Below are 26,295 nucleotides of genomic sequence, written 5' to 3'. Positions count from 1 at the left end.
AGACTACAACCCAAGCAAAAGTGTTTCACTAGTAAACCTTCAATACAAGAGAGTCTTCAGGTCCTTGGAGACACAATCTTGACGGTCAATTAGGTCCAGACAACTAGTACCAGATACACTAAGCAAATGGGATAAAATTCCACTAAGACAGTACCAAGAGCATGAAGCTGCTGGTATAGCTACAGTTTACATGCACTGCACACTCAATATTTAGCAGCAGCTTAGGGACTGTGGGGGAGGGGTACCCAAAATAAAATCCATACCAGCCACCTTCTAGGCTCACACACAACTGACAGGGAGTGCTGAAAGGGGACAATCAGAGCTTAATGAGTGCAGTGACAAGGATCAAAGCACCTAAAAATGTAGATGTTAATGACCAATACAAACTATAAAAATCAAAATCACTGGTCCAAATACCGGATTAAGCTTAGTCAACTTGGGAACAGTTGCCTGCAGTGTGTGGATATATATTGCAAACAAAGAATAGCAAGTTATTCAAAGTTAAATGTAAGGACATGGTCAGAAAACAGGAGAGTTAAATTGGGACTACTTAAGGAGTCAGTTGTAGCGGCACTGTCAAAATACATGCATCCAAAGGTTCATTAGGTAGGTACTAGGCTATCAGCCCAAGGGCTTAAGCAAGCCTAGCCAACAAAGTTTCCTGGCTTACGCCAACCCAAGAAAGTTAAATATCCTGTGCCCCTGTTGAGCAGAGCCACACAAGTGATCCCCAGGGTGCATTTCCTATTTCCCATCACGATTTTTCTTGGGAGTGTTAATTTGACATACATGGGTAGCTTGTTCGAGTATGCGAAGCCTCTGGGACAGGAATCTATCCCTCCAACAAGCCCAGTTTGTGGTGACAAGGTTAGGTCCCTACAGCATTGTAGCTCGGGGGGATTGGGATTTCTTTAGGTATAGCATGTCCAACAGCTCTGGGTTTGACATAGCTTTATATGTTGGGCAGAGATCACCTTGGAGTAGGCGATATGCTACAGAGTATAGCTGGAGTTTGAGGCCAGTAATTCTCTTTGTGAAGTACTTCTGTGGCCTTTCCAGCTGCTGCAGATGTCTTGTGAGGTACACTCCAAGAGGGGCTTTGTACTCTAATGGGTCTAATGAGTGTTGAGTAGTGGGAACAATGACCTCATTTTCCTGGATGACATCCCTTTTGTGATGAGGTGTGCCATATAGAAGACTTGCCGACTACTGTGGCAATGTGATCAAAGGAAAGAACTGTCCACCTGGGTCCCAAGGTCTCTATCACATGTTCGGACTGACGCCTATGTGTTAGTTCATGGGTACAGAATTTTTACCACAGGGGATAATGCACTTTTGGCACTGAGCTTGAGGCCATGGCTCTGACACCAGGCATCTGTCTCAGTGAGGCCCTTCTGTAGGATGTCCACATCATTTGGGGACTCTACTATAGCTCCTAGTTTGCAGTCATCTGTGAACTTAAGTTAGCCAGAGGCCTTCTGTGTTAGCCTGTACTTCAGGGAAGTAGATGCCAAACAGGAGAGGTCCCAGGACTGAACCCTGTGGTACTCCACTTGTCACTGGTTTGAAGTCAGATTTGGAGTTTGCAACTTTTAGTCTGGTTTCTGTCAGTGAGCCAGTTGGCAACCCATCTTGTGACATAAGGATTTATGCCTAGTTTAGTGAGTTTAGCTATAATTCCAGATTGGGGGATGGTGTCGAAAGCCTTGGTAAGGTCAGAATAGGCTGTGTGAACCACCTTACCCTCATCTACAGCATTGGTGACTGCCTCAAAGAAGTCAAACAGGTTCAGGAGGCAAGATCTGCTTCTCACAAATGCACACTCGGTGGGGTCCAGAGTTTGGAGGTTACCAATATCTTTGTTTATGAATTCCATGAGGATACGTTCCATGGCCTTGCAGACAAAGCTCATCAGGCTAATGGGACAACAGTTCCCAGCAAACAAGGCTAGTCAGGCTAATAGGGCAATAGTTCCCGGGATCACCGGTGGCTCCCCCTTTGTGGAGTGGGATAAATGTTGCTGTGCGCCATTCAGTGGGCACAAAGCCTGACTTGAGGCTATGGTTGAACATGGTGCTTAGGTGGGGAGCCAGTTCGTTCTGAAGTTAGTGTAAAATGCAGCCTGGGATGTTGTCCACTCCCATGGATGCTGTGTTTTTGGCTTTAGAGAGTGCTGCTTTTACTTGTGAAGTTGTGATTACAGGGACTCTGCATTCTTCCTGTAGAGATATGGCCCCTTTAGGGGGTGAGGGGGGGTAAAGTTAACACTGAACCTGCCAGGATGTTGGCAATATCAGTTGGTTCTGTAATTTTTGTGCCATTGTGCTGTAACTCAGAGCAGATCAGAGTGTTGCCATTGAGATTGACATAGCTATAGAATGCTTTGTGGTCGTCCTTAGAATCAGTGGCAATCTTTTTGTTTTCATAGCTAGCTTTGGAGGATCTTATAAGGGAGCTCAACTTCTTGCTGAGGCTGACCAGGGAGCTCCTCCACTCATGGGATTTTACTCTTTTGCAACAATTTCTTCCTTCTGTTGTAGAGTTTATGGCAGGGAACCACCAGATTGTCTTCTTTTTTGGAGGATAGCATCTTGGTTCTGTTTGGGATAGCATGATCCATAGTAAGTGCTTATAGAGTGCATTTTTTGTAGGATTCAGCAGCTATAACTGTACTGTCCGTCATGAAGTTCACCACTTCTGTCTTGAGAAGCATGAAGTTGGCTTTGGAGAAATTTTTTACCATGGTTTCCTTAATGGGGGGGGGGGGGGCGGGATGTGGAAATCTAGGGTGTTTAGCTTATGGTTGATCTGACCAACGAGGAGTTGACTTCAGGTGTGGAACACCGGTCACTCATGCTGGTAATCACTAGGTCTAGGATATTGTTGCCCCTTGGTGGGGGTATGGATAAGTTGATCCAGGGCATTGGAATTTATGAATTACAGAAAGCGCTAAGCGAAGGAGTTGGTATACGAGTAGTTTTCCCAGTTAATGGTGGGGTAGTTGGGGGGGGGGGGAATCACCCAATATTAGGGTGTTAGGTGAACACTAATGTTTTCCTGTACATCAAGAAAAGAGTGGGAATCCTGGGGCATGGTGGGGGATCTGTGGCAAGCTACAGTTTGTATTCCAGTTTTGCCCAGAGTTAGTTGGACTTGGATAACTTTGGCTGCATTATGCTGAGCAACTAGCCTGGAGGTGTGGATATCCTTAAATGAATATGGACACACCTCCACCTTTGGTGTTCCAGTCCAGGTTAAATGGCCAAAATGTGTGGTATGAGTTACAGCCTGGTAATGCAGGGGTGCTCTCTGGAGCCTTGAACCAGGTCTCAGTCACTGCACAGACATCAATGTTCTCCATTTTAAGGAGTGCCTCAAGTGAGTGCATTTTGAGATTTAGATTTCTAGCACTGAGTAGCATTACCCTCAGTTTTTGCTTGACTGTTTCTGTTATGGTGGTGAATTTGTCATTTGAACCTTGACTAAAAAAGGCACTATATGGGCAGCAAGAGCCTTTGCCAGTATCCCAGGGGTGACAGATGCAGGCCATCTCTGGCAAAGCATCGTGGTCTGCCAACCATGTCATCCCAGGCAGACAGATACTGGATGCCCCTTAGAATGACACCAGAAGCTTAGCCAATTGTTGAAGTCAATCATTTTGTCCTTGTACTGCAGTATCATTCTAGGCAATGGCAGGATGCTACTCTGGGCTAGGGTCATACCTCCCTGGGCTACAAGATCAGAGAGTTCTTCCATGTAGTCCAGGAGGTATGTCTCAGGTCATTCACACAAACATGGACAATCACGGAGTCATATTTGTACTTGGGAATGACCCGAGTGCGTGGGTTATGGGGCAGACCCTGGCACCTGACCTTGTTTAGCCTGGTGAGTGGGACATCAGTGTGCCTGACTATAGAGTCACCTATGACTAGTCGTTGGGTACGTTTTGCCTTGAGTGGCACACAAGTCTGTGGGGTATGTCATTTGGGTTGCGTTGGTGGTGGGAGGTTGCTTGTGTTTCTGCTTTAGAGGTCTCTGTTGCTTGAGGAGATTGAGAGCCTCCGCAAATGTTTTAGTGTTTTTGTGTGTGGATTTTGGTGGTGTAGGTTTAGTGGGACTATGTGATGAGTGTGGTGTGGTGCGGTGCAAGTGTTTACAGTCTCCTCTTGACTATCAAGTTCAGTCTTGGTTGGAGAGTGCTTTACCTCCAGTTTAGCTAGGCAAGTGCAGCTCTCACAGGTTGTAGTGCTGGGTGGTAAAAGGAGAGGGTTGCCTGTGCAAAAGGCAATTGCTACATTGCCCCAAGATGCCCAGATTCAGACAGGAAAGAACATTGGGAGCAGACCCTTGGACATGCCTGAATAAAAATATTTTTCTCTAGACAAGTGAGGAAAGCGAGTTCAAGAGCTGTTTTTCTCTATGCAAGTGAGGAAAGTAAGTACCAAAGCTGTTTTCCTCTAGGTAATGAGGAAGGGTGAGTGCTGTAGTAATTTGTAGTTTTATCAAGTGCTTACAAGTTCTGAACGAGTGCTGAGCACAGATAAGCAAATTCAAGTGCTAAAACTAAATCTAGATCTTGTTGTAGACAAGCTAGAAGGCTTCCCTCCAACACAGAAAGGCTTGGGGGCACAGAAGCTTACAAACAGTCCTGGATACAGTAAATCTGTATCTGGACAGAACTAGTTACACAGAAGGTGGGAAGCAAGTGCAAATGCAGGCTTTTAAACCAGAAAGTTGAAAGATTGAAAAACTGCCCAAATGGCCAATAAACTAAACTTTCTGGGCCAGAAACCACTCGTGTGGTAGATAGGCTACCTAGTGCTTACCACTCCCACTAATAAGCTAGAAGGCTTCCCTCTAGCACAGAAAGGCTTGGGGCACAGAAGCTTACAAACAGTCCTGCATACAACAAATCTGTATCTGGATTAGACTACTTAAAAGGAAAGGCAGAAAACAAGCTTGGAATATATAATTTTTTTTAGTTAAGTGGGTTGGCTTTCTCAAAAAGTTCTCTGTATTAGAAATAATGAGCTAATGACAGCAGCAAAAACACTTTACATGCAGTACAAGCTAGCACGTCTGTAGCAATATTAAGGCAAATACAGTTTAAATAAATGCAGATAAGTTAAAAATGACAAAAAAGTTTATGAAAATTCAAATAAGAGCACTTGGGGTGGGGTAATGCCAAAGCCACCAAGATTAATACCACAACAAGAATGGGGGGGGGGGCTGCTTAACTGCAGCTAGAGACAGGGAGTCATCTCCCTGCATTATATACAACAATTATCTACAAATTTCTAATACGTGCAGAAAAAGTATACTTAAATCAGCTTTTGTTAGTTGATTTATGCAGGTGAATCTCAGCAGCCATCCTACAGAAGGCTGAATATAAAAACAGGACTTAAAATGCTGCACAGAACTGAGGTTTTAGAAATCAACATTTTAACATTCAAGACCACTGCCCTCAAATGGGTAGGCACACTGTGCTCATCAGCATTCTAGGCTTGCTAGCTTTAGAAGCAGTTAATGTTTTAGTAGTTGTTCAATGAACAGGCTGTCAAGTCTATCGTGCATTAAATTTTCACTTACCTTGTAAAACTTTCGCAGATTTTCTTTTTGTGTCTGGTTAATGACAGTCAGAACCCGTGCAATTGACTTGCGGACAACTCGACTGGAGGAGGAAGAAGGGGGGGGGGATAATATATATATATATATATATATATATATATATATATATATATATAGTTAATCATTAGATGAATCTGCAATCCTGCAACAAGAACATGCATTTTAGGTAATGTCTAAAAACAATTGTATAAAATTCCCAGCTCAAAAAGTAAACACTGGCACACCAACCAACCATTTCTGTGAAACATTAAAACAGTTCAAAACACTAGGCCATAAACAGGACCTAGCATTTGCCACACAACAGTTCTGCTTTTACATCACTGGAAAGCTACCCCCCCCCCCCAATTTTAATCCACCTCACCACTCACAAAAACTTACAAGAGTCACTTGGAGAAGAGAGAAGTCAAAACTGAGGAGAGGGCTGCACTCCTTCCAAACTCCTGGTGGCAAGGCACTAGAGCTACCAGCCTAGCCTGCTCAGTGTTCATGCACTGCTATACAACTGCTAAGAACGTTTAAGAGTAACATGCACACCTGCCTCACCTTTGGACTGACCTCACATGCCAACCTGCTCCACACGATCAAGATGACCAAACTAGGCAATGCTGTTTCAACTCTGGAGAAGTGCACCTTTTCCATTCTCAACTGCACACACTAATTTAAGAATCTCAAGTACAGCTACTATTTTATTTCAACCTTTCAGATAAAACTAATTCATCCTTTCCCTTTTTCCTTAAAACTACATTCACCAACAGAGCAATAGCATGTACAGCCATCTGCTCTTACAGTCAAGAGTTCACCAAATTCATGAGTAAAAAAGGAAACCATTCTCTCCCCAGGTCCCTAATAAGACTTCCCACTGGCACAGCTTTAAGGTCCAGATCTCATCCTAGTGGGCAAGCCAAAACCTCCAGCACCCTCTGTCCAACCAGTACTTAAGTGTTCCTGCCCAAGTTTGGGCAGTTTTTCCATCTCTCAACTTTCTGGCTTAAAAGGCTGCGTTTGCTTCCCACCTTTCCAGTAAACTAGTCTAGTCCAGATACAGACTTGCTGTATACAGGACCGTTCGTATGCATCTGAGCTGTGCCAAAGTCTGCTCATCAATTTTTCTCTTAGGATCTACTAGTGCTCTCTTCTCCTGCACTTTTACTAGCTTATTAGTCTAGCACTTTACCCGACTTCTTGTAGCAAAAGTGCTATCAGCACTAAACGTTCTACAGGGAAACTGATCTAGTACTTAATGCCCACCCCTCCAAGCATGTCTAAAGGTCAGTTTACTATGCTTTCTCCTATTAACATGATGAACTTGGGCATCCTGAGGCAAACTGCTTCAAGTACATGGACAACCCTCTCCTCTTACCTCACAACACTCAGACTTGCGAGAGATGCACTTCTATATCCAAACTGGAAGCCACGCATTCTCCAACCAAGACCAGAATAGCTGGTCAAGAAGAGAAGGTCAACACTTGCACCACACCACATGGAACACAGCCCTCCAGAACACACCAGCACTGCCTTCACATAAACACATCCACTTTCACGGAGGTTCTCAAAAATCTACCCAAACACCAGAGACCTCCAAGGCAGAAACGCACACCACCACAACACTAATGACAAGACGCAACTCACCTAAACAATGCGTCACTCAACCAAAGCCAAGGCAAGACAGCATGCCCAACAGACTAGTTATAGGGGATTCGATAGAGACACACTGATGTCCCACTTTCTCCTTATTCAACCTAGCAGCTGCCTGACAGGTGCCAGGATGCATCACAATACACTCAGGTCCCTCAACACATACAAATACGACTGTCATTGTACATGTAGGTGTGAATGAACAGACGGACCTCCCGGGACTACATGGAGGTGCTCTCAAATTATGCAGCCCAGGTGGGTATGAACCTAGCAGAAAATGACTTGATTAACAATTGGCCAAGTTTCTGGTCTCATTCTAAAGGGGATCCGGTATCCGTCTGCCTGGGATGACAAGACGGACACCTCGATGCTTTGCCAGACATGGCCTGCATCGGTCACCCTGGGCTTCCAGATACTGGCCAAGGCACTTTCCACCCCTACAGTGCCTTTAGACGGCGTTCCAAAAAAAAAAAAAAAAATTTACCACAACAGCTACAAACAACTGCAATCTGGAGGGTCATGTTGCTCAACGCTAGAAATTTAAATCTCAAAACGCACTCGCTCAAAGCACTCAATGGAGAACAAGACATTTGTGCTGTAACACAGACCTGGTTCAAGGCAGCAGAAAGCACCCCTACATTACCAGGCTACAATTCTTTCCACACCTTTCAGCCCCAGAACTTGGGACTGAAGCTCCAAAGGCAGTGGTGTTCCCATATTCATAAAGGATGCGGACACCTCCAGACTGGTAGCCCAACATAACGCATACCCAATGTTAGCTGCACCTCAAGTAAGACAGCAATTCAGGTTGTAGCCTGCTATAGGTCCCCAACCATGTCCCAAGACTCAGTCCACATTCCTAAACACCCTGGAGAATATTAGGGTCCAACCCAACACACTCATACTAGGCGACTTTATTAACTGGGAAAACTACTCCTGTAACAATACAGTTGCCGAACATTTGGAGTTCTATATGAACTACAACTATATGAACACGTACACAAATGCATGGATTTCGCCATCACCAAGAGAGAACCAAGACACTTTCCTCCAAATAAAAGGAAGCCAATCTGGTGGTCCCCTGCCATAAGCAAACTCTACAACAGGAGGAAACTGATGCAGAATATGGTTAAGTCCCAAGACTGGAAAATCTCCCTTATCAGCCTTAACAAAAAGTTGAGATCCCTCATCAAATCCTCTAAAGCTAGCTATGAAAACAGAATTGCAGCAGAGGGTAAGACGACCACATGGATTCTATAGTTAAAAAAAAAAGTGTCCACGGCAATACCCAGATTTGCTCCGAGCTACTGCACAAGGGTACCTCCTACACCGAACCAACAGATATTGCCAATATACTGGCTGATTCAGTGCCAGTTTTACCCCCCCAGGACGAATCAATACCAGACTGCCAGGCACCCAGTATTACTGTTGCACAGGTTAAAACAGCACTAAGGCCAAGAATACAGCTTCTATGGGACCTGACAATATCCCTGGCTGTGTTCCACATGAACTACAGAGTGAATTGGCACCTCATCTGTGTGCCTTGTTCAATCACAGCCTCACCTCAAGTTCTGTCCCTACCAAATGGCAGACTGCTACAGTCATCCCTCTCCACAGGGACTACAGACCCTGGGAATCACCACCCCATTAGCCTGACGAGTCATCATGGACCCAATAAACAAGGATAAGGAATCTCCAAACTCTGGATCACACACAGTTTGGTTTTGTGAAGGGTAGATCATACCTGCTCAACTTGGTTGACTGAGTCAGTCACCAGAGATGTGAATAAAGGCAAGGTGGCTCATACAGCCTACCTTGATCTGGCCAAGGCCTTTGATACCATTCCCACTAAGGAATCATAAAAAAAAACTCACTAGGCTAGGCATCAACCCCTATATCAGTAGGTGGGTTGCAAACTGGCTCACAGAGCTGATTCAAAGTCAGACTGCCGACTAGTCACGACTGAAGTCCCACAGGATTCAGTCCTGGAGCCTCTCCTGTTTGGTATTTACCTCTCTGAAGTAAAGGTCAACAAGAAGTGACTCTGGCTGACAAAGTTTGCAGACTATTGCAAGTCGGGAGCCATTAACTCAAGTGATGTTAACATCCTACAGAATGACCTCACCAAGACCAACGACTTGTGTCAGGACCATGGCCTTAAGCTCAAGGTCAAAAAAATGTGTAGTCATCCCTTTGGGGAAAAACAGGCTCCATGAATTACCACATTAATGGTCGTCCACTGAACACAGAAGGCGCTAGAAATCTGGGAACCCAGGTGGACAGCAACCTCTTTTTTGCTCACCACATTACCACTGCGGTCAGAAAGTCACATGTGGCACATCATTACTAAGGGTTTTGCATCTAGGAAGAAAGATCATTGCCTCCCTCTACTCTTCCCTCATTAGGCCAAATCAAATACAATGCCCCTTTTGGCATGTACCTCACTAGATACCTGCAATAACTGAAGAGGCCGCACCTCACAAAGAGGATCATAGGCCTTAAACAGCTGTCCACTCCCAACTATTCTCAGTCTCCTACTTAAAAGGTGATCTCTGCTTGACTTCCCCAGCTCCATTAGAAATGTATCTAAATAAATCCCAATCCCTTTGCACCACACGTTCTGGAGACCTCAACCTCATTACCACAATCAACAGAATGTACTGGAGGGACAGCCACACATGCTATGGAAGAGACTGCACATGCATATCAAGCAGAGCAACTCGCTGACCCTCTAATAGAGAGATCTTGATGAGTAGATGGGAAATAGAAAATTCACCCCAGGGATAACTCCAGTGGCTCTACTCGACAGAGGCACTGGAACCAAGGTTGGGTGGCACGATGCCAGGGTAATCCTATGGCTAGGCCAGGGCCATCAGCCTAGTACACAGCTATGAACCAACAGTGCCCCAAGGGAATTAAATTACTTGTCTTGAGCTGTTCAGTCTTCTTACATTTTGGAAAGCTTGGAAGCAGCGCCACCAGTTACTTTTGCAACTCTAAGCTGGGAGAGTTCAACCTTCAGATCCTCAAGCTGCTTCAAGAGCTCTTCCTTCTTCTTGCCCCGCAGATCTCGGGCCTTGATTTTTGCCTAAAGACAAAACAAAGCATGATTAATCCTACTTTAAATAGAGGTTCTGCATCAACATGTACACCAATGAGCTGGGATGCATGCTCTTGAACAGCCAGCACCCCCTTTCCCCAAATTTCAGCAGCCCACTGCAAGACGCATACAAAAATTAGCTTCCGGTGTACTTCACAATGCTAAGGTTTTCTGTGTTATTTTAAGAAAACATTTATATAGCAAAGGGGGAAAAGCTGTTAAAACCAAAAGGAAGACAATCATGCATTTAAAAAAAATTGTGACATTAAGGATTTTAATACTTCTGCAACAACACAGTTTCATTAAAATACAAGAGACATTTTATTCTTTCCATACAAAATGCTACCTTCAGCTTATGCTACCAGCAGCTGCACCATTAAAGGTTAGGGGGGAAAAAAAAAATAACAAAAAAAAGTTTTGCATATTTAGCTAGTAGACAACCAGCTACTCCTTTGTCAGGAGTAGCATTTCATAAAATCCCATACCCCAGGATAACCTAATGGATGCCTCTGCATGTTATCAGTTCAAAAACTTATTCCTTGTTGCTACAGAATACATATTTTTGCTAGCTTTCAACCAAATTTACACAAACTTAAAGATGGCTACAAACTCTCGAACCAGAGCTTCTGCCAGGTGAACTATAGAAAACCTCAAAGAGAGCAAATCAGCACCACATGCACACATTGGAATACATAGCCTCAATAACTGCATTCAAACACTATGGTGTTCAAAATCCCAGAGATGAACTTCTAAAGGTACCATGCACAGGACATCCAAAAGTAGTCTTACAACTCTGCCAAACCCCATCTCATCAACATCCACTACAGCAGCCAAGCAGCCTAAGTACTTGTTATAGAAGTTCACTCCACTATCTACACATTAGTGAGCAATGACAAATGCACAAATTGTGCAGACCAAGGTACTAAGGCTACAACAGCACACCTAGGTGCCATCACTTCAGTAAGCCTTTGATACGACAAGAAATCCAAAGATGTTTTAAGACACTTGCAATAAGAAGCGAGAGTAGTGGTGCGTCACCTCCCAAAGGCTCTATACTTCACCACCATTGCTCTCTGCGTGCATGTAATGCTGCATTGTTTTGTTCAGATATCAACACCTCCCCAGCAGCCAATACCACTAAAGGCAAGCCTATGCTATTTGCCAAAAAACATCCGGGTACAGCCTCACAAAAGGCAAGTGTACCCAAAATTTACTCTCTACACAAGATCAGTGTGTTAATAGTAGCAGTATTTAAAAATACTCGTACCAAACTGGGCCTCTTCAACATCTAGCAAACAGCTGCAACAGGACCATACTGATCCACTCACATTTGGAAGCTCTGTCATCACTTAATTCATTGAGCCATGCAACAGCACAAATCAGAATTAGCCTGTACTTTTCCAGGACAAGCATACTTACCTCGGGGCTCAAACAACTCTGCCATGTTTTAACAGTTAAGATACTATTTACATACACCAAATAACCAAGCAGCTCAGCATGTATGCTATGTGCACTGACACTTTTTCAAGTGACATTTACTACTGGCACCCTGCATTCTGCTGTTAAGTCACCATCTCTGGTTTCTACATCTGCCCAAAACAGCTACTATTCCACCATTATCTGCCCAAAACAGCTACTATTCCACCATTATCTGCAAGTTACAGTACTCTTAACTGCATGTCCAGGTTTCATCAACTCAGTTTAAACTCCCTCGCATCAAGATAAAGGACAAGCATTAATATCTGAAGCCTTTTGATGAGACCATCTTTATGCAGTACATTAAAAAAGTAAGTGATCCCACATCTCTTCTGTTCCTCAATGGAAGTTGCCTTCTGATCTGACCTCAGCCACTCTAGACTGAATCAAAAGCTCAGGCTCCTCCCTTCACCCATAATCAAAACCCCGAAGTTACCTCAGATTATGTATGCAACTCCTTTGGACCGTCTCCACTGCTCAGGCTTACCTTAACCAATTACTCTGCTTTCGATCTACCTTGACCCCCCCCCCACTTTATAGTCCCACTAAGTGATAATCAGTATCTCGTCTTCCCTTACCATAGTTGCATAGCTGTAATGTACGGAGTAAGATATGCTTTTAAACACACCATTTTTTCTTTAGTAAAGTTATCAGTTTGGAATTTAGCATTAGCAGTTATAGCTGCAGTTACTGTAATTAGTAGTGATTAGCTGTGTGTGCCTCTCACTTCAGTGTTGGTGACAACCGGAATTTCTCACAATAGCCAACAAGCCATCTGGGAAAAAAAAAAAAAAAGGAATTTCCTACAGCCACAAGACACCAAATTCATATTTGCACAAATGTGTGCACTGCCTTAGTGATGCCCACCACAACAAATAGGGCTCCATCTGCACTACTTTTTAGTTCACTCAGTGATCTCCCTAGGACTAAAAGTGATGGACCTGGACACAAGCCACCTTTGGTTTGTCACAACTTTTCTCCTCTCTATGCTTGTTGGAAGACTGACTAGGAAGCTCCTAATGCAGAATAGTAAGGGACGAATCCCCTCCTGGGAGGATTCTCTCCCCCAGCTCAGACCAATGCTGGACCAATATACTTGGGTCCTTCCCATCACTGCATTCAGTCTTCTAGGAAGTACTGTGGATCCAACTGCTACCCAGGCAGTGTCCATTTCAGACCTGAAGACCTAGTTGTCTCCCACTGACAGCTTCTTCAATCCCAGCAGCACGAAAGTATAGCCAGGCTGAAGTGTAGGTGCCCGATTCGGAGATGGAGACCCCAAAGTTGAGTCAACACTACCAGGCTACTTCACTGACACCCAAGCCAAGTGAACTAGAATCAGATTTTGGAATCTGCCTGGTGTGGCTGCTCAGACTCCTCCCAGGATGATTTTGGGTTCCCCTGTAGGATTAGAAGACAGTCAAAAGAATGCTCTCCTTGTCTGATAAGAGGACTTTCAGCTTCCTCCATCCTCTATCAAATCCCCTTGGGTGCTGACCCTGTCAGGACAGCTGTCCCCAATCAAGCTGACTGCCTTCCAAGTCCATCATGGAGGTTCCTCAAAGCATGCAAGAGGCTGTATGCAGACTCCCACTCACAAATCTTTAACCAAAACACACTGAGAAGAGAAGGGAAGTGACCCCAACCCCCCCCCCCCAGGGGTTTACCTCATTCGTTAAGATCCTAGAAATTGAGACAAAGGCAAATGGTCCTCTGAAGACCCTCACAAGAGTCTGAGACCTTCAGGTCCAGCCCAAATTGCTGAAAAGCTCAGTCCTTTTTGAATGTGTCAGTGTGCCCAGTTTCTAACAGGACCAAGGGCACTTAGAGCCACAGGCACCAGCATAACTGCAAGGACACATGCTGGATGATATTGTTACTCTGCAGAGCAACTAAACACCCACTGATAATGCCTTGGACAGCTCGATAGTCTTGACCCTACTCAAAAAGATATACTCTCCAGAAGAAGATGGGAAAGCCTTTTCTGCCTTAAGAACATTGCTCACTAGCCCGTCCACCAAGGTCTTTCTCCAGTAAAGAGAAAGAAAGGAGCTCTCACCAGGCAATCACTGATTTGCAACTTGCTCACGATTATTTTTAGTGCACAAAGGAACAGAGACCTCCGGCCTCTCAATATATGTCAACATTCCAGATGGTCACAGTACAGTCCATTCCCCCACCAAGAAAAAAAAACGTGTACTACTACAAAAGATGGACAAGGTCTCCTCAGTTTCCAGCTGCGAGTCACAATTGCAATTCAGTGCCCTACCCTTTGGTCTTACCACAGCCTACCTCAAACTGAAAGGGTTCCAGGTGTTCCCATACCTGTACAACTGGCTCACCACTGCCCCCACCAGGAATCGACAGACACCTTGCTCATCTTTGCACTTAACTAGGCACTATAGTGTCAACTCCAAGCTTCTCCCTGGTCAGACAATACAATTTAAAAGGAAAATCACAGATACAAAGTGCCAGATAGCAAGACTTGCAAAGAACAAGTTGGCCAACCCCACAACAAAGTATTAGCAGTCCTTTCTTGCCAGAAACCACAAGCAAAACTGATTAGATTTCTTCAATAGACACTGTCATTGCCCATCAGAAATCGGCCCACAAATTTCCAAGCATCTCTCACAAAGCAAAAAGGCTTCCTATCCTCTGCTACTGTCAATATCTTCTAGCTGAAGAATTTCTATGCCATTAACTTTTTGGAAGTGCTGAGCATGTTTCCATTGTTCCTTGAAGCACACTCAGGAACACAGGAGACATGCATTTTTGAATATCCCATACAATTCTCCAACCCAACTGGTTGAAGACTAGCATTCAGAATCCCCCAACAGTACAGTGGGTCAATCTCCAGACATTTAGGAAGCAACCCACAGTCTTGCCAGTTTTTGTTATGCCTCGAGCCACATATCACTGTGTATGTTTAATTATTGCTAGATTGATTGCCAAATCTGACATGCCACTACCTCACTATATGCTGCTAATATTGTGAGAATACAATATGCTTAAGAGCAGGCCTTGCTCACTGATTACTGAACTTTTGTTAACCTATAAGTTGTTTATCAGTTAAAAGAAGTTTACCAGAATGTGGGTATTTCAAGGAGGAACTATATCAAGTTTGTGAGCTAACTGTTCTTTGAAAAAAGACCAGACATTACGAGACTTGTTTACAACTTTGGAAATGATCTGCAATTTTCTACAATATTCCATCAACTCATGATGAGCTTGTGATCAATATGTCATTAGTTGAACCTGTTGACCCTGTTTAAGACTATAAAAAGCTCAAAGGCTAAAATGAAAATCATCATCCGGATTTGATCACAGCACCAGCCTGAACTGAGCTTGGAGCCATTTTGCCAGTGTCGGCCTTGCCTTGACTGAACAGATAGCTGCACTGCATAGGATTGAAGTGAAGTCTCCCTATCAGTGGCAAAGATTATTTTGTTTATGCATATGCTTGTAAGTACATGATAGATTAGTTTTTCTATTTAGTATTAGTTTTACTGTTTATTTAGTAAGTTTTTGTTTAATAAATTGTTAAGTTTAAGCCTTGGTGTCTTGTGTCATTTCTAATCCTGTATTAACCTCAGACTTTAAAGTAACGGACTAGTTCATTTGGCGCAGCAAGCAGGGTCTGAAGTTTACAGTGGAAATATCACAACCACCAAATGTTTTTTTCCTTTAAAAACATATAGGCACAGGTAAGGATGCTGTGTCAGGCACCCTAAATAAGTTGGACATTGATACTATGATGCCAGCATTATTTGGAAAGTGGGATCCTCTTGCTAAGGTATTAAGTTTCACCCCCTCCTTCCCCAAAACCTTTGCAAGAAAGACCTAAGGCAGACCCAGATAGTCTAGTTAGAGACTTTATCGGAGCTCAGGCTCTGCAGGTAAAGCGCAAACCCCTACGAAAAGTCCAACCAAAAGTACCACTGAAGGGAAGGTAGGGTGGAATCAAGTATATCCTGACATCCCTATTGAGGAGGAGCTAGCACAGTGGCAAAAGGGGGGAATTTAATGGATGAAAGAGATTGGGGAGAAAAGGAATTGAAAACCCTGGTTGAAAAAACAGAGACAAATTGACTAATAGGTGGGTCCCCAGTAGCTAGGGGTACAGTAAGAGCAATTCCACCTGGGGACCGATGCCCTAACGTACCCCTTACCATTTTTTTGGAGGGAGGGCCACAACATGTAATGGCTCTGGTAGACACAGGATCAGAAATAACCATTTTTGCAGGCAACCCCCATAAATTTGGTGAACAATATGTCAAAATTAATGGTTATGGAGGGGCAAAAACCAAGGTTAAAATAGCTTTGGGGGGGTGGTATTCCTATTGTCATTAAAGCAGTAATAGCTCCAGTACCTGAGCATATTTTAAAAATAAACGTGTTAAAGGGTAAAAAACCTTAAAAACCACTGTAGGGCCATTTAGGTTTGGAGTGCGACATTCTTCAGTCAACGCAGTTAAGGCTGTAGTCCGAGGCAATGCTAAGTGGGAACCGCTTTATATTCCCACACCTAAAACAATAGTAAACATCAAACAATATCGTATCCCAGGTGGGCATGCTGAGATCACTGAGACAATCCAAGAACTGCTTTGGGTTGGCTTACTCCAGCCAACAGTGAGTCCATTCAACAGTCCGGTATGGCCAGTAAAAACAAACCTGATTGATCATGGCGAATGACTGTAGATTATCGAGGTCTAAACAAGGTGGCCCCACCCTTAGCAGCAGCTGTTCCAGACATTGTTACAATCGTGAAAAGATGGTCTTCATCCGCTGGACCATATCATGCAGTTTTGGACTTAGCAAATGCCTTTGTCTCCATTCCGATAGCAGAAGAAATCAGAGCACAATTTGCTTTTACCTGGGAGGGGAGGCAGTATACCTTCCAAAGTGTTACCACAGGGATATCTGCACAGCCCTACCCTGTGTCATGGACTAGTGGCTAGAGACCTAGCCAAGTTACAGCTGGACAAAGTGCCTATTTTCCATTACATTGATGACATAATTACTGAAAAAAAAATATCCGATGTAGATATCACACTAAAAGCTGTAATTCAGCACCTTCAAAACAGAGGGTGGGCTATAAATGAAAATAAAACACAAGGGACATCAGTAAAATTCCTTGGTATGATTAAAAATTGAGCAAAAAAAAATTTCCTGCAGCAGCACTAGAGTGTATTCAAAAAAATTGCAGTCCCAAAACGAAAAAGCAGACACAGGCCTTCTTGAGAGCAATGGGCTTTTGGAGAGCATTTGTGCCTCACCTCAGGCTGATTTTGCAACCCATTCACTATGTAACAAAAAAAAAAAAAAAGTGACTTTCAGTGGGGTCCCAAGCAAAAGGCTTTCAAAGAAGCAAAAAAAGGCTACACAGCAGAGTGTGGGGCTGGGCTCAGTTGATCCACAGCAACCTTTTATCCTTAAAGTAACAGTTGCCAATAATGTTAGGTCTTGGGAGCTGTAGCAAAAAAAGACACTGGAGGAAAAAAAAAAAGAAAAAAAAAAAGTGACCCTTGGGATTTTGGTCTAAATCCCTGACTGGAGCGCAGGTGAGATATAGCCCCCTTGAGCAGCATATGCTAGCAGTGTACACAGTATTGACTCATGTGAAAAAAATAACTAAACAGTGACAGTTAAGATAGACTGCCCAATCCAGGGGTGGTTACGAGATAATAATTTGACAAAAACTCTAATAGCACAATCTTAGACTGTACGAAAGTAAAAGTGGTATTTGCAAGAAAGGATCAACATCGTACCTGGAGTATCTCATGTACGACAGTTGGCTAGACTGGTAATTATGGATGATGCTAATGCGATAAAACAGCAACATGAGCTTCCAAAGTCTCCAATTACTAAAGCATTACCACTTGATAATTTAGATGCAGAAAAACAAAAACATGCATGGTTTACTGATGGTTCTGCTAAAATTAGATCAAATGGTAATACTTAAACTGCAGTGGCCTATTGCCCACGAACAAAAACTGTGTTATTTGATAAAGGCACTGCCGGTTCAAATAAATCAGGCAAAATTACGAGCTGTTGCCCTGGTCAGACAGTTTATCACTTAGAGATAAAGTGTACATCTATACTGACAGCTGGGCAGTTTTTAAGGGACTGACAACCTGGTTACCTGCCTGGCAACAACAAAATTAAAAGATACATGGCAGACCTCTATGGGGAGATTCAGAAGACTGGCAACGAATTTAAAAAAAAGAACAATGCAAAATCAATGTTGGACATGTAGATGCCCATGCATCACTTGTAATAAATAAAAGGAGGCATAACCAGCAGGTAAATAAGATGGCCGCGGTACGAAAAAAAAAATAAAATAAAAAAAAGCCAAAAGTGCTAGCATGGCAAGATGGGCCCATGACCGAAGTGGGCACTTGGAAAGAGATGCAACAATAAAATGGGCACAAAGGCATGGTATGCAGTTAAATAAGGAAATAACTACAGATGTTATAAAGCAGTGTAAAATCTGTCAAAGAACTAAACAAAAGCAACTGCAAGCAGAAGCATGTAAACACATTCACAGAGGCAGTCGTCCAGCACCAAATCTGGTAAATAGACTTTATTGGTCCTTTACCACTGGATCAAAATCAGCAATATTGCCCAACGATGGTGGACACATTCAGAATTACTAATGGTGTCCCCATGCAAAGAGGCAAACCAGCAAGCAGTGTTAAAAGAAATATTTGTGTGACATATGGGATTCCCAGTAAAATCCAAAGTGACCAAGGCAGCCATTTTACCAGAGCAGAGGTTCAAGAATGGGCACAGAAAAACAGAGTTAAGATGGGTGCTGCATATCCCATATCATCCTCAAGCTGCTGGTTTAAAAAACATACAAAATGATAAAACGTTACAAGGCTGGGCAAAGGTATTAAAATTAGCTGTGAGCCAGCTAAATAATAAGCCTCAAAAGCATCAAGGAACCCCTTTACAAAGGCACATAAATGACATTCGGTCCAACTGTTGTATTTTAAAACTAAAAAAGCTAAACCCAAATGCCATATACCCTCTTGACAAATACTGATCAAACTCTGTTCTGGCTATGTGCACTGACTGAACAAAGAGTGCCAGCACAAAATATAGTATTAGTTATGACAGGTTAAAAACTCTTTCTTCCAAAAAATTGGCACTGGGGGCAAAAAGGACCATTAAAAAAAAAGTTGGGAGGTTTTTACATTATGGGAGCCAAAACAAAAAGTAATAGTAAAGGCTATCAATTTAAATAAGACACAGATGATTCAAAAAGGACAACCTTTAGTAAAAATTTGTATGCATCAAGATGCTGTTATTTTACAGCAAGACTGTGATACTAAACCAAGCAAATGGCTGGGAATAAAAGTTATGGTGACCACACCCAATCAGCCAAATAAACTTGAGACTGTAATTTGTGATGGACCTGGTGATACTGGTTTTAGTATTACTTGATTCTGCTAAACAACCGTTGTACTTTCCTCTTCATAGATTATTGCCACTGTTTGAAAGACGCCAACCTTTTCAGACGACAACACTTAGATGGACCATATGACTGTCTTAATCATATCCCTCTATTCAAAAAGAAAGATGTTGCAAATTTAACAGTAGACTGTGATTTTTATTGAAAATTGAAAAATCATCTATATGCAGTGGCACCTAAACCTGCCTTAACTTGGATCATCACTCAGGACGAAAAACATTACAACTATGTAGACTGAACTGTAATAAACATCCTAAAAAATGTGTTTCCAACCCTTTTAGAGGTTTATACCAAAGGCTAAATGAGTCGAAATTTCCACTAGCCAAGACTCCATTAAATTCCTCCTACATAGCTAAATTCCAAAGGGAAAACGACACTGCGAAAACCCTACCTCCAAGCTTGAAAATTTATGCCATAAACAATAGTTCAACTGTATTTAATGGTTTGGGACATGTGGTAAGGTATACAACAGGATGTAAAACAAGTACTGCTAGTTATACAGTGTATTAAAATGATAGTTAACATGTCAGCAGTTGAAATTACTACTAGGTATCCACATTGTAAAATTGTGGAATTATGGCCGATTAATTCTTTGCATATCAAATACAGACATTACAAATATAAAAGGAGTAAACGTGATGTTACAGGTATTCTTGGTACTGCACTAGGTGCAGTCGGAACAGGAACTGAATTCCTAAACAGTGTAGACAAATATCCTACGTAGCAAATTGAACAGTTTGGGCACTGACCTAAATATGGCTACTAGCAGACCATGATCCCAAGCTGGGACAAAAACTGTAGATGGTATTTTAACAAACTGTCTTGTGGAGGTGGATTAAACATACAACTACATATACAGAACAGATTTTAAATAACCTCAGAGCAAAAGTAAATCAGACCTTTTGTATCTTCGCAGTTGGCTGCCAACCAGCAATATTTGCAATTCACTCAAACTTGGGGGGGGGGGGTAAAAAGGCAGCCCACTGGCAAAGAAAACTACAACTATATCATTGGTTAAAGCCAATAGATTTTGCATGTAAAAATAAGTCTTGTATACTGATTTTTGACTATCTTGCTAGTAAAAAAGGGACAAAGCAGGTCCATCCATTTGTTACAATGCCCTTGCAATTTAAAAATAATTGGCGAGTACCTCAAATTAAATCTGCTTTGATCGATTATAATAACGTACCCATTAATGTGGCAGGTTGTAAAACCTGGCCCCAGGGGTGGGTATGCATGATGGTGAAAAAAGCCTCACCCATGCTTACATAATAAAACTAAATGCACCTGGCACAGGTATGTAGTAAATGGTACAGACATCTACCAACTAAATAATAGCACTGTTTGTGTAATATCCTCCTGTAAATTAGCCTAAAGTAATAAAATAATCACAGCTGGTGGAGCATACTGTAAAAGTAATATCCATGCAATTAATTTTTGTACTAAAAAACTTTAGACTAACTAGATAAATAAACGTCACATTTAATGCTAGCATAAAACCATTACACACTTTTAAATAGCCATCTCTAGTCCATCCGGACTTTCAACAGATTAAGCAATGCAACTTTTAAATAAAACACTAAATGATGAGCATCAAACAGTAATTAAAATAATTAAAGACAAAGGTACCATTGTAAAAATTGCAAATAAAATACAGAATATAACTTTCACATTGGTATATTTTTATGTGGTCATCTAAGGCTTCAGTGTGGTTTAATTTGTTATTGCATCCTTTGCTTTATAGTTTGTGTTATTTTGCTTAATATCATGCTGCATTTACTGTAAAGTAATAAAAAGATACAAGTTAATGTTGTTAGTTTTAACTCATAAAAACTACACAGCGTACGTTGCTCAATGCAAAGGGTGGCCTGTGACGGATCCACACAGTCTACCAGTTTTTGTTATGCCTCGAGCCACATATCACTGTGTATGTTTAATTATTGCTAGATTTGATTACTGCTAAATCTGACATGCCACTACCTCTCACTATATGCTGCTAATATTGTAACAATACAATATACGCAAGAGCGGGCCTTGCTCAGATTACTGGTATTAAACAACTTATAGGTTATCAAAAGTTTAGTATCAGCTTAAAAGATGTTTACCAGAATGTGGGGATTTCAAGGAGGAACGACATCACAAGTTTGAGCTAACTGTTCTTTAAAAAAAGAAAAGTAAGGCATAAGACCAGACATTACGAGACTTGTTTACAACTTAGAAAATGATCTGCAATTTTCTAAAATATTCCATCAACTCATGATAAGCTTGTGATCAATATGTCATTAGTTGAACCTGTTGACCCCGTTTTTTCAAAACTATAAAAAGCTCAAAGGCTAAAATAAAAATCATCCGGATTTGATCATAGCACCAGCCTGAACTGAGCTTAGAGCCATTTTGCCAGTGTCGGCCTTGCCTTGACTGAACAGCTGCACTGGATAAAATTAAAGTCTCCCTATCAGTGGCAAAGATGACTTTGTTTGTGCATATGCTTGTAAGTACATGATCTATTAGTTTTCTGTTTATTTAGTATTAGTTTTACTGTTTATTTAGTAAGTTTTTGTTTATCTTCTCTATGCAACAAAAGCAAGAGGGAACGCAGAGCAGTTTCGCTGAAAAGCTGTGTTAAACTTTAATATACAGAATCAACTTACACTTACATAAAACTAAAACTTTTCATCAGTTCTGATGACGCCTAAGTGTACTAGGTGAAAGAGCTCAACTCTTTTTGACTGTTATATAGACGAAAAGCTTTCGTTTTATTATGCAAGTGTAAGTTGATTCTGTATATTAAAGTTTAACACAGCTTTTCAGCTAAACTGCTCTGCGTTCCCTCTTGCTTTTGTTGCATAGAGAAGATAGCGCAGTAGTAGTTGTTACTGCAACGTTGTGTAAGTTTTTGTTTAATAAATTGTTAAGTTTGAGCCTTGGCGTCTCGTGTCATTTCTAATCCTGTATTAATCTCAGACTTTAAAGTAACGGACTAGTTTACCCCCATGAGTGTGTGTTTTGCTGTTTGGACGGTCATCCTGACAGCCATTGGCATGCAAGTATTTTGAACTTAAGATATTATAAAAATCAATTAGGTTCTCCTAGTCTACTTCCTAGGCTTGTAAAAACTCGGCACAGCCATGAGTTTTCACTGCTATGTCCTGCATACATACAGAATGGCACACTTTGCTTTCCACACTAGTACAATTCCAAGTTTGGTTTGTGTAAAAAAGATAAGAAAATAGCTTTTTAAATACCAAGCTACAAAACAGGATATGGAACTTCATACCCTCAGCACCTAATGCCTTAGAAGTACAAACAATTCTCTGGTGTCCATTTTAAATGCTACAGTTTGCTTATTAAAAACATCTCTTACAAACAACTTCAACTTCCAGCTAAGTCAATTCTGCTTTAATGACAATGCATTTTTCACGTTTGAGCAAATACTTAAATCTGTATTGTTCATCTTGATAAGTCTTTCTATGCTTACGGCTAAAACTATCTACAGCTATGCCCAGTGCATCCCGTGGCTCTCACTACTGATAAGATGTTGATTTCGTCTTGCCCACCTCGTGGCCCTCATGACTACTGATAGGGCAGTAATCTTACTTTTATATCCTACATATAACCAGTTAATTCCTTCAGCTCCATGCTTGTAGGCTCACTTGCTCCACATACATCCCCAGCTGTCGTGGAGGGGATATCTTGCTCTCAAAACTTGGTTTTGTTTCTCATCAGAGAATCCCTGTTCAGTCTTTGGCTCAAAGCTCAGTTAAACCTCTGTCCACGGGACCTTATGCCCTTGCAACAAGAAACACATGGTAATTTCTTTCCAAGTTCAAAGTTTCTATGTATGCTGCAATAAACAAACCTTCAAGACTTCCTGCTGCAAGCGCCACACAAACGTTGCTTCTTTTGGGATCCCTAGCCACATCAGTTTTGCAAATAAACATTTTTTGGACCAAAACTTTCCTGCAGTACCATTTTAACAGCAAACTGGGCTTCTGTACTTCAAACACAGACTTCCACAGCCAAACCCTTTCACATTTAAGAAGTATATACCTCAATTTATACTTACAATTCATACTAAACTAAGCCGAAGAAATCAATTAGTAAGCAAGTCCCATCTTCCAATAACTTTGTAACATTATCCAGTTATCCACAACCAATTCTTAACCCAGATTTCCAAAAAGTTTGTGAAACAGCAACCCAACAAAGCTTTACAGAGCAAAGCTGTTAAATAGCCTTACTAAAATGTGTAAAACAAGCTGCAACACACCAAACTACAGCTGCATCAAGAACATGGTAAGCTACTGCATGCTGCTTCAGACAGCCTACTAAACATTTCCTACCTCAGTAATTCTCATTCAGCATGGTACCTGGTCCAAAAGCTATAACCCAAACATTTGCTCTCAAATAAAATAAAAATTACACCTGGTACTGTAGAGCTAAACAAAACAATTCTCTTCAACTTTTAACAGTGCCAACAGATACTGAAAATACTCTATCCCTGCATAAAGAGTGTGGCATTCCAGCATCACACAAACCAGCATAAATAATAATGGGCTAGGTACAACCTACCACCATTAACGTGACAGCTTAAAGCAGAATTTGTTGCAACAAGTAAGCAGAAGGTTAGCCCAAGAAACAACCAAAACTAAAATCTTCCCAATACCCTTCTCTGTACAATCCTAATGACTACAGGCTCTAAACAAAAGAGTCACCCAAAAGTATTTTAACTTCATCATGAGACATCCATCACAAATTCAACCAGACTTGCAAATACAACTAAAATGCTCTTAAAGAGGTGGTAAAAATAGGATTTTCAATCCAGTATATCAAGAGACAAATGCACAAGGACTTGTTCTAGGTATGTTTTTTTTAAACCCCACCTCACTGCAAACAGCTAGTAAACCACCACAAAACGATTCAACCATCTTCTGAGCATGAGAAAAAACAACTGCAACACATATGATAACATTCAAACTTACTAGCCTCAGTTGACTGCCACCTTTAATGAAAACAAAGTAACAAGGTCACTTTTGAAGTCCTGCTAACTCAATTCTCTCCAACAAAAGGCCACAAAAAAAGGGGGGGGGGGCGCCTCTTATCACACCTCTCTTGGTCTGCCCATAAACTTTTACACTAACGAAACATACATCCGTGACCTCCTGTACTATGCAAAATGAGCTAACCTCATGTTGCTTACAAGTGTTCTAAAATGAGCCACAAAACCTTACAACTCTAACAACCATGATGTGCCTAAAGAATTTATTATTCTATCAAACTGACTTAAAGAACTAACCTATTGTGTTTAAACTTGCACCTTACCACATGTACTGTAAAACTTCACAAGCATTTAAAATCTGTATACTATTCTTGTACAACTCACTTGAGGTTACCACCATTTACAGCTTGTTCCAACTTCACAACTATTAAGGAGCTGTCAAATCAGCGTTTGCGACTTTACATGTGCAAGTGTTAATTTACTGTATTTCTATTAACAATTGTACATTCTATAGGTCTTGATTCAAAACTTGCCATTCTGCATTGGTCAACATTTGGTGCTTTTAATCAGTATGTCACAATAAGCTTTACGCAGGACCCCCCATTGAAAACTGGTTATTCCTAACCACTTGAAGCAACTTTGAGCACTGCCAGTCTACAAATAAATCTCACAGGTAAACACCAACCATTATGCCAACCTCGAACCTCAAAAAGCACTACTTGTATCAGGACTATAACACCCCAATCTGTCTTAGGTAAAGGTTTTTTCCATTACGCCACCGGAACCTGCCATCATAAGAACCACTCTTACACCTTACCTGCTTGTAATTTAGAGAAATAAACACAATGGAAGCTCATCCTCCCACAGTTCTGCAAACTAGAACTGGCTTCCTTGACAACGGATTTGTTAATGTAAAACAATGCATTACATTCTGCAAATACTATTAACACCTAAACGTATACAAGCAATTACTAAATTTTGGAAACCTTTTTAAATTTAGTGAAGCTCTGACCCTGTATGTGTGGGGGCACTTTCCATATTTCTTCAGGACCCCCTCATTCTGACTGATGTAGTAGCAACACCTAAATATATAAGCAATTACCAAACTTTGGAAACCCCTTTCAAATTTAGTGAAGCTGTGACCCTGAGTGTGTCCCTGAGTGTGTTTGGGGGGGGGGGGGCACTTCCATATCAGTCAGAATGATGGAGGACTTGATTTTCATGCAAGAATGGGCATGGTCTACATGATTGACAGGTTTGAATGACAAGCCATGCAGATTATACAGTGACGTGGTGAATGTCAATTATTTTCTACATTTACAAGTGCACCGTCGAAAGCACCGCATGTCCTGGGTGTCTGACTTGCTTGGTCACTTTGTACTTAACCACATACTGTGTAGGTAAGAAGTGGGTCAGAAGGGCAGTATGTACGCAGTATCCACAAGTTCCAGTTTTGCAGTCCATACCCATAACTAGTGCACTCCCATCTTTCTTTGGTATAATGTGCAGTAATTGCTTTTTGCAAGGGGAAAAGCCCCCCTGCACCCCCACCTTTCTTTAAACATTTGTTTTCTGGAGATGAAGCAGCAAGCAAGCAATATTCTGAGGCAGTGGGACAATAAATACATGCAGTAAAAAAAAAAAAAAAAAAAACCTCCCAGAAAGGTCACCACCCACATTTACAGAATAGGAATTTTAAGTGTTAGATTCTATAGATTTTGTGTTCGCCCCCTCCTCTTTAAAGAATTGCAATTCTCAGTGTAATAGTGTGATACTTTTGTATAAACGCAGCATATTTTGTGTGTGTTGTAATAGGTAAAAATCTGTTTGGGTCGGTATACCATTTGCAACTACACGTTCTGCCAAATTAGTCAAACATTTAATATAGTGAAGCTTTTGATCAATGGAAATCCTGGTACCAGCAAATAAGGGAGAAAAGGCATTGTACTGAAATAATTACAAAGCTTACCATGCTCATTTCTG

General features: G+C 41.6%; 2 protein-coding genes across 2 annotated transcripts in view; one reads left to right on the top strand and one right to left on the bottom strand.

Annotated features, from left to right (window-relative positions):
* The window catches only part of CHD8 (chromodomain helicase DNA binding protein 8), a gene marked incomplete in the record, with an annotated part of 4,119,653 nt that overhangs the window by 1,213,261 nt on the left and 2,880,097 nt on the right, over window positions 1–26,295 (top strand).
* Window positions 1–26,295, bottom strand: part of RPL35 (ribosomal protein L35) — a 30,481-nt gene that overhangs the window by 2,933 nt on the left and 1,253 nt on the right. Inside the window, exons 2-3 of the mRNA XM_044057961.1 lie at window positions 10,215–10,351; window positions 5,590–5,671 (exon numbers count right to left, since the gene is read on the bottom strand). Of these exons, the coding sequence (XP_043913896.1) occupies window positions 5,590–5,671; window positions 10,215–10,351 (219 nt within the window). The remainder of the gene's footprint in view (window positions 1–5,589; window positions 5,672–10,214; window positions 10,352–26,295) is intronic.

Source organism: Protopterus annectens, chromosome 16.part0 (assembly GCF_019279795.1).
Source record: "Protopterus annectens isolate FY-2018-M chromosome 16.part0, PAN1.0, whole genome shotgun sequence".
NCBI classification, from domain to species: Eukaryota; Metazoa; Chordata; order Ceratodontiformes; family Protopteridae; genus Protopterus; species Protopterus annectens.
Note: the sequence above shows the minus strand (reverse complement) of the source record. Positions and strands in the feature narration are given on the sequence as shown.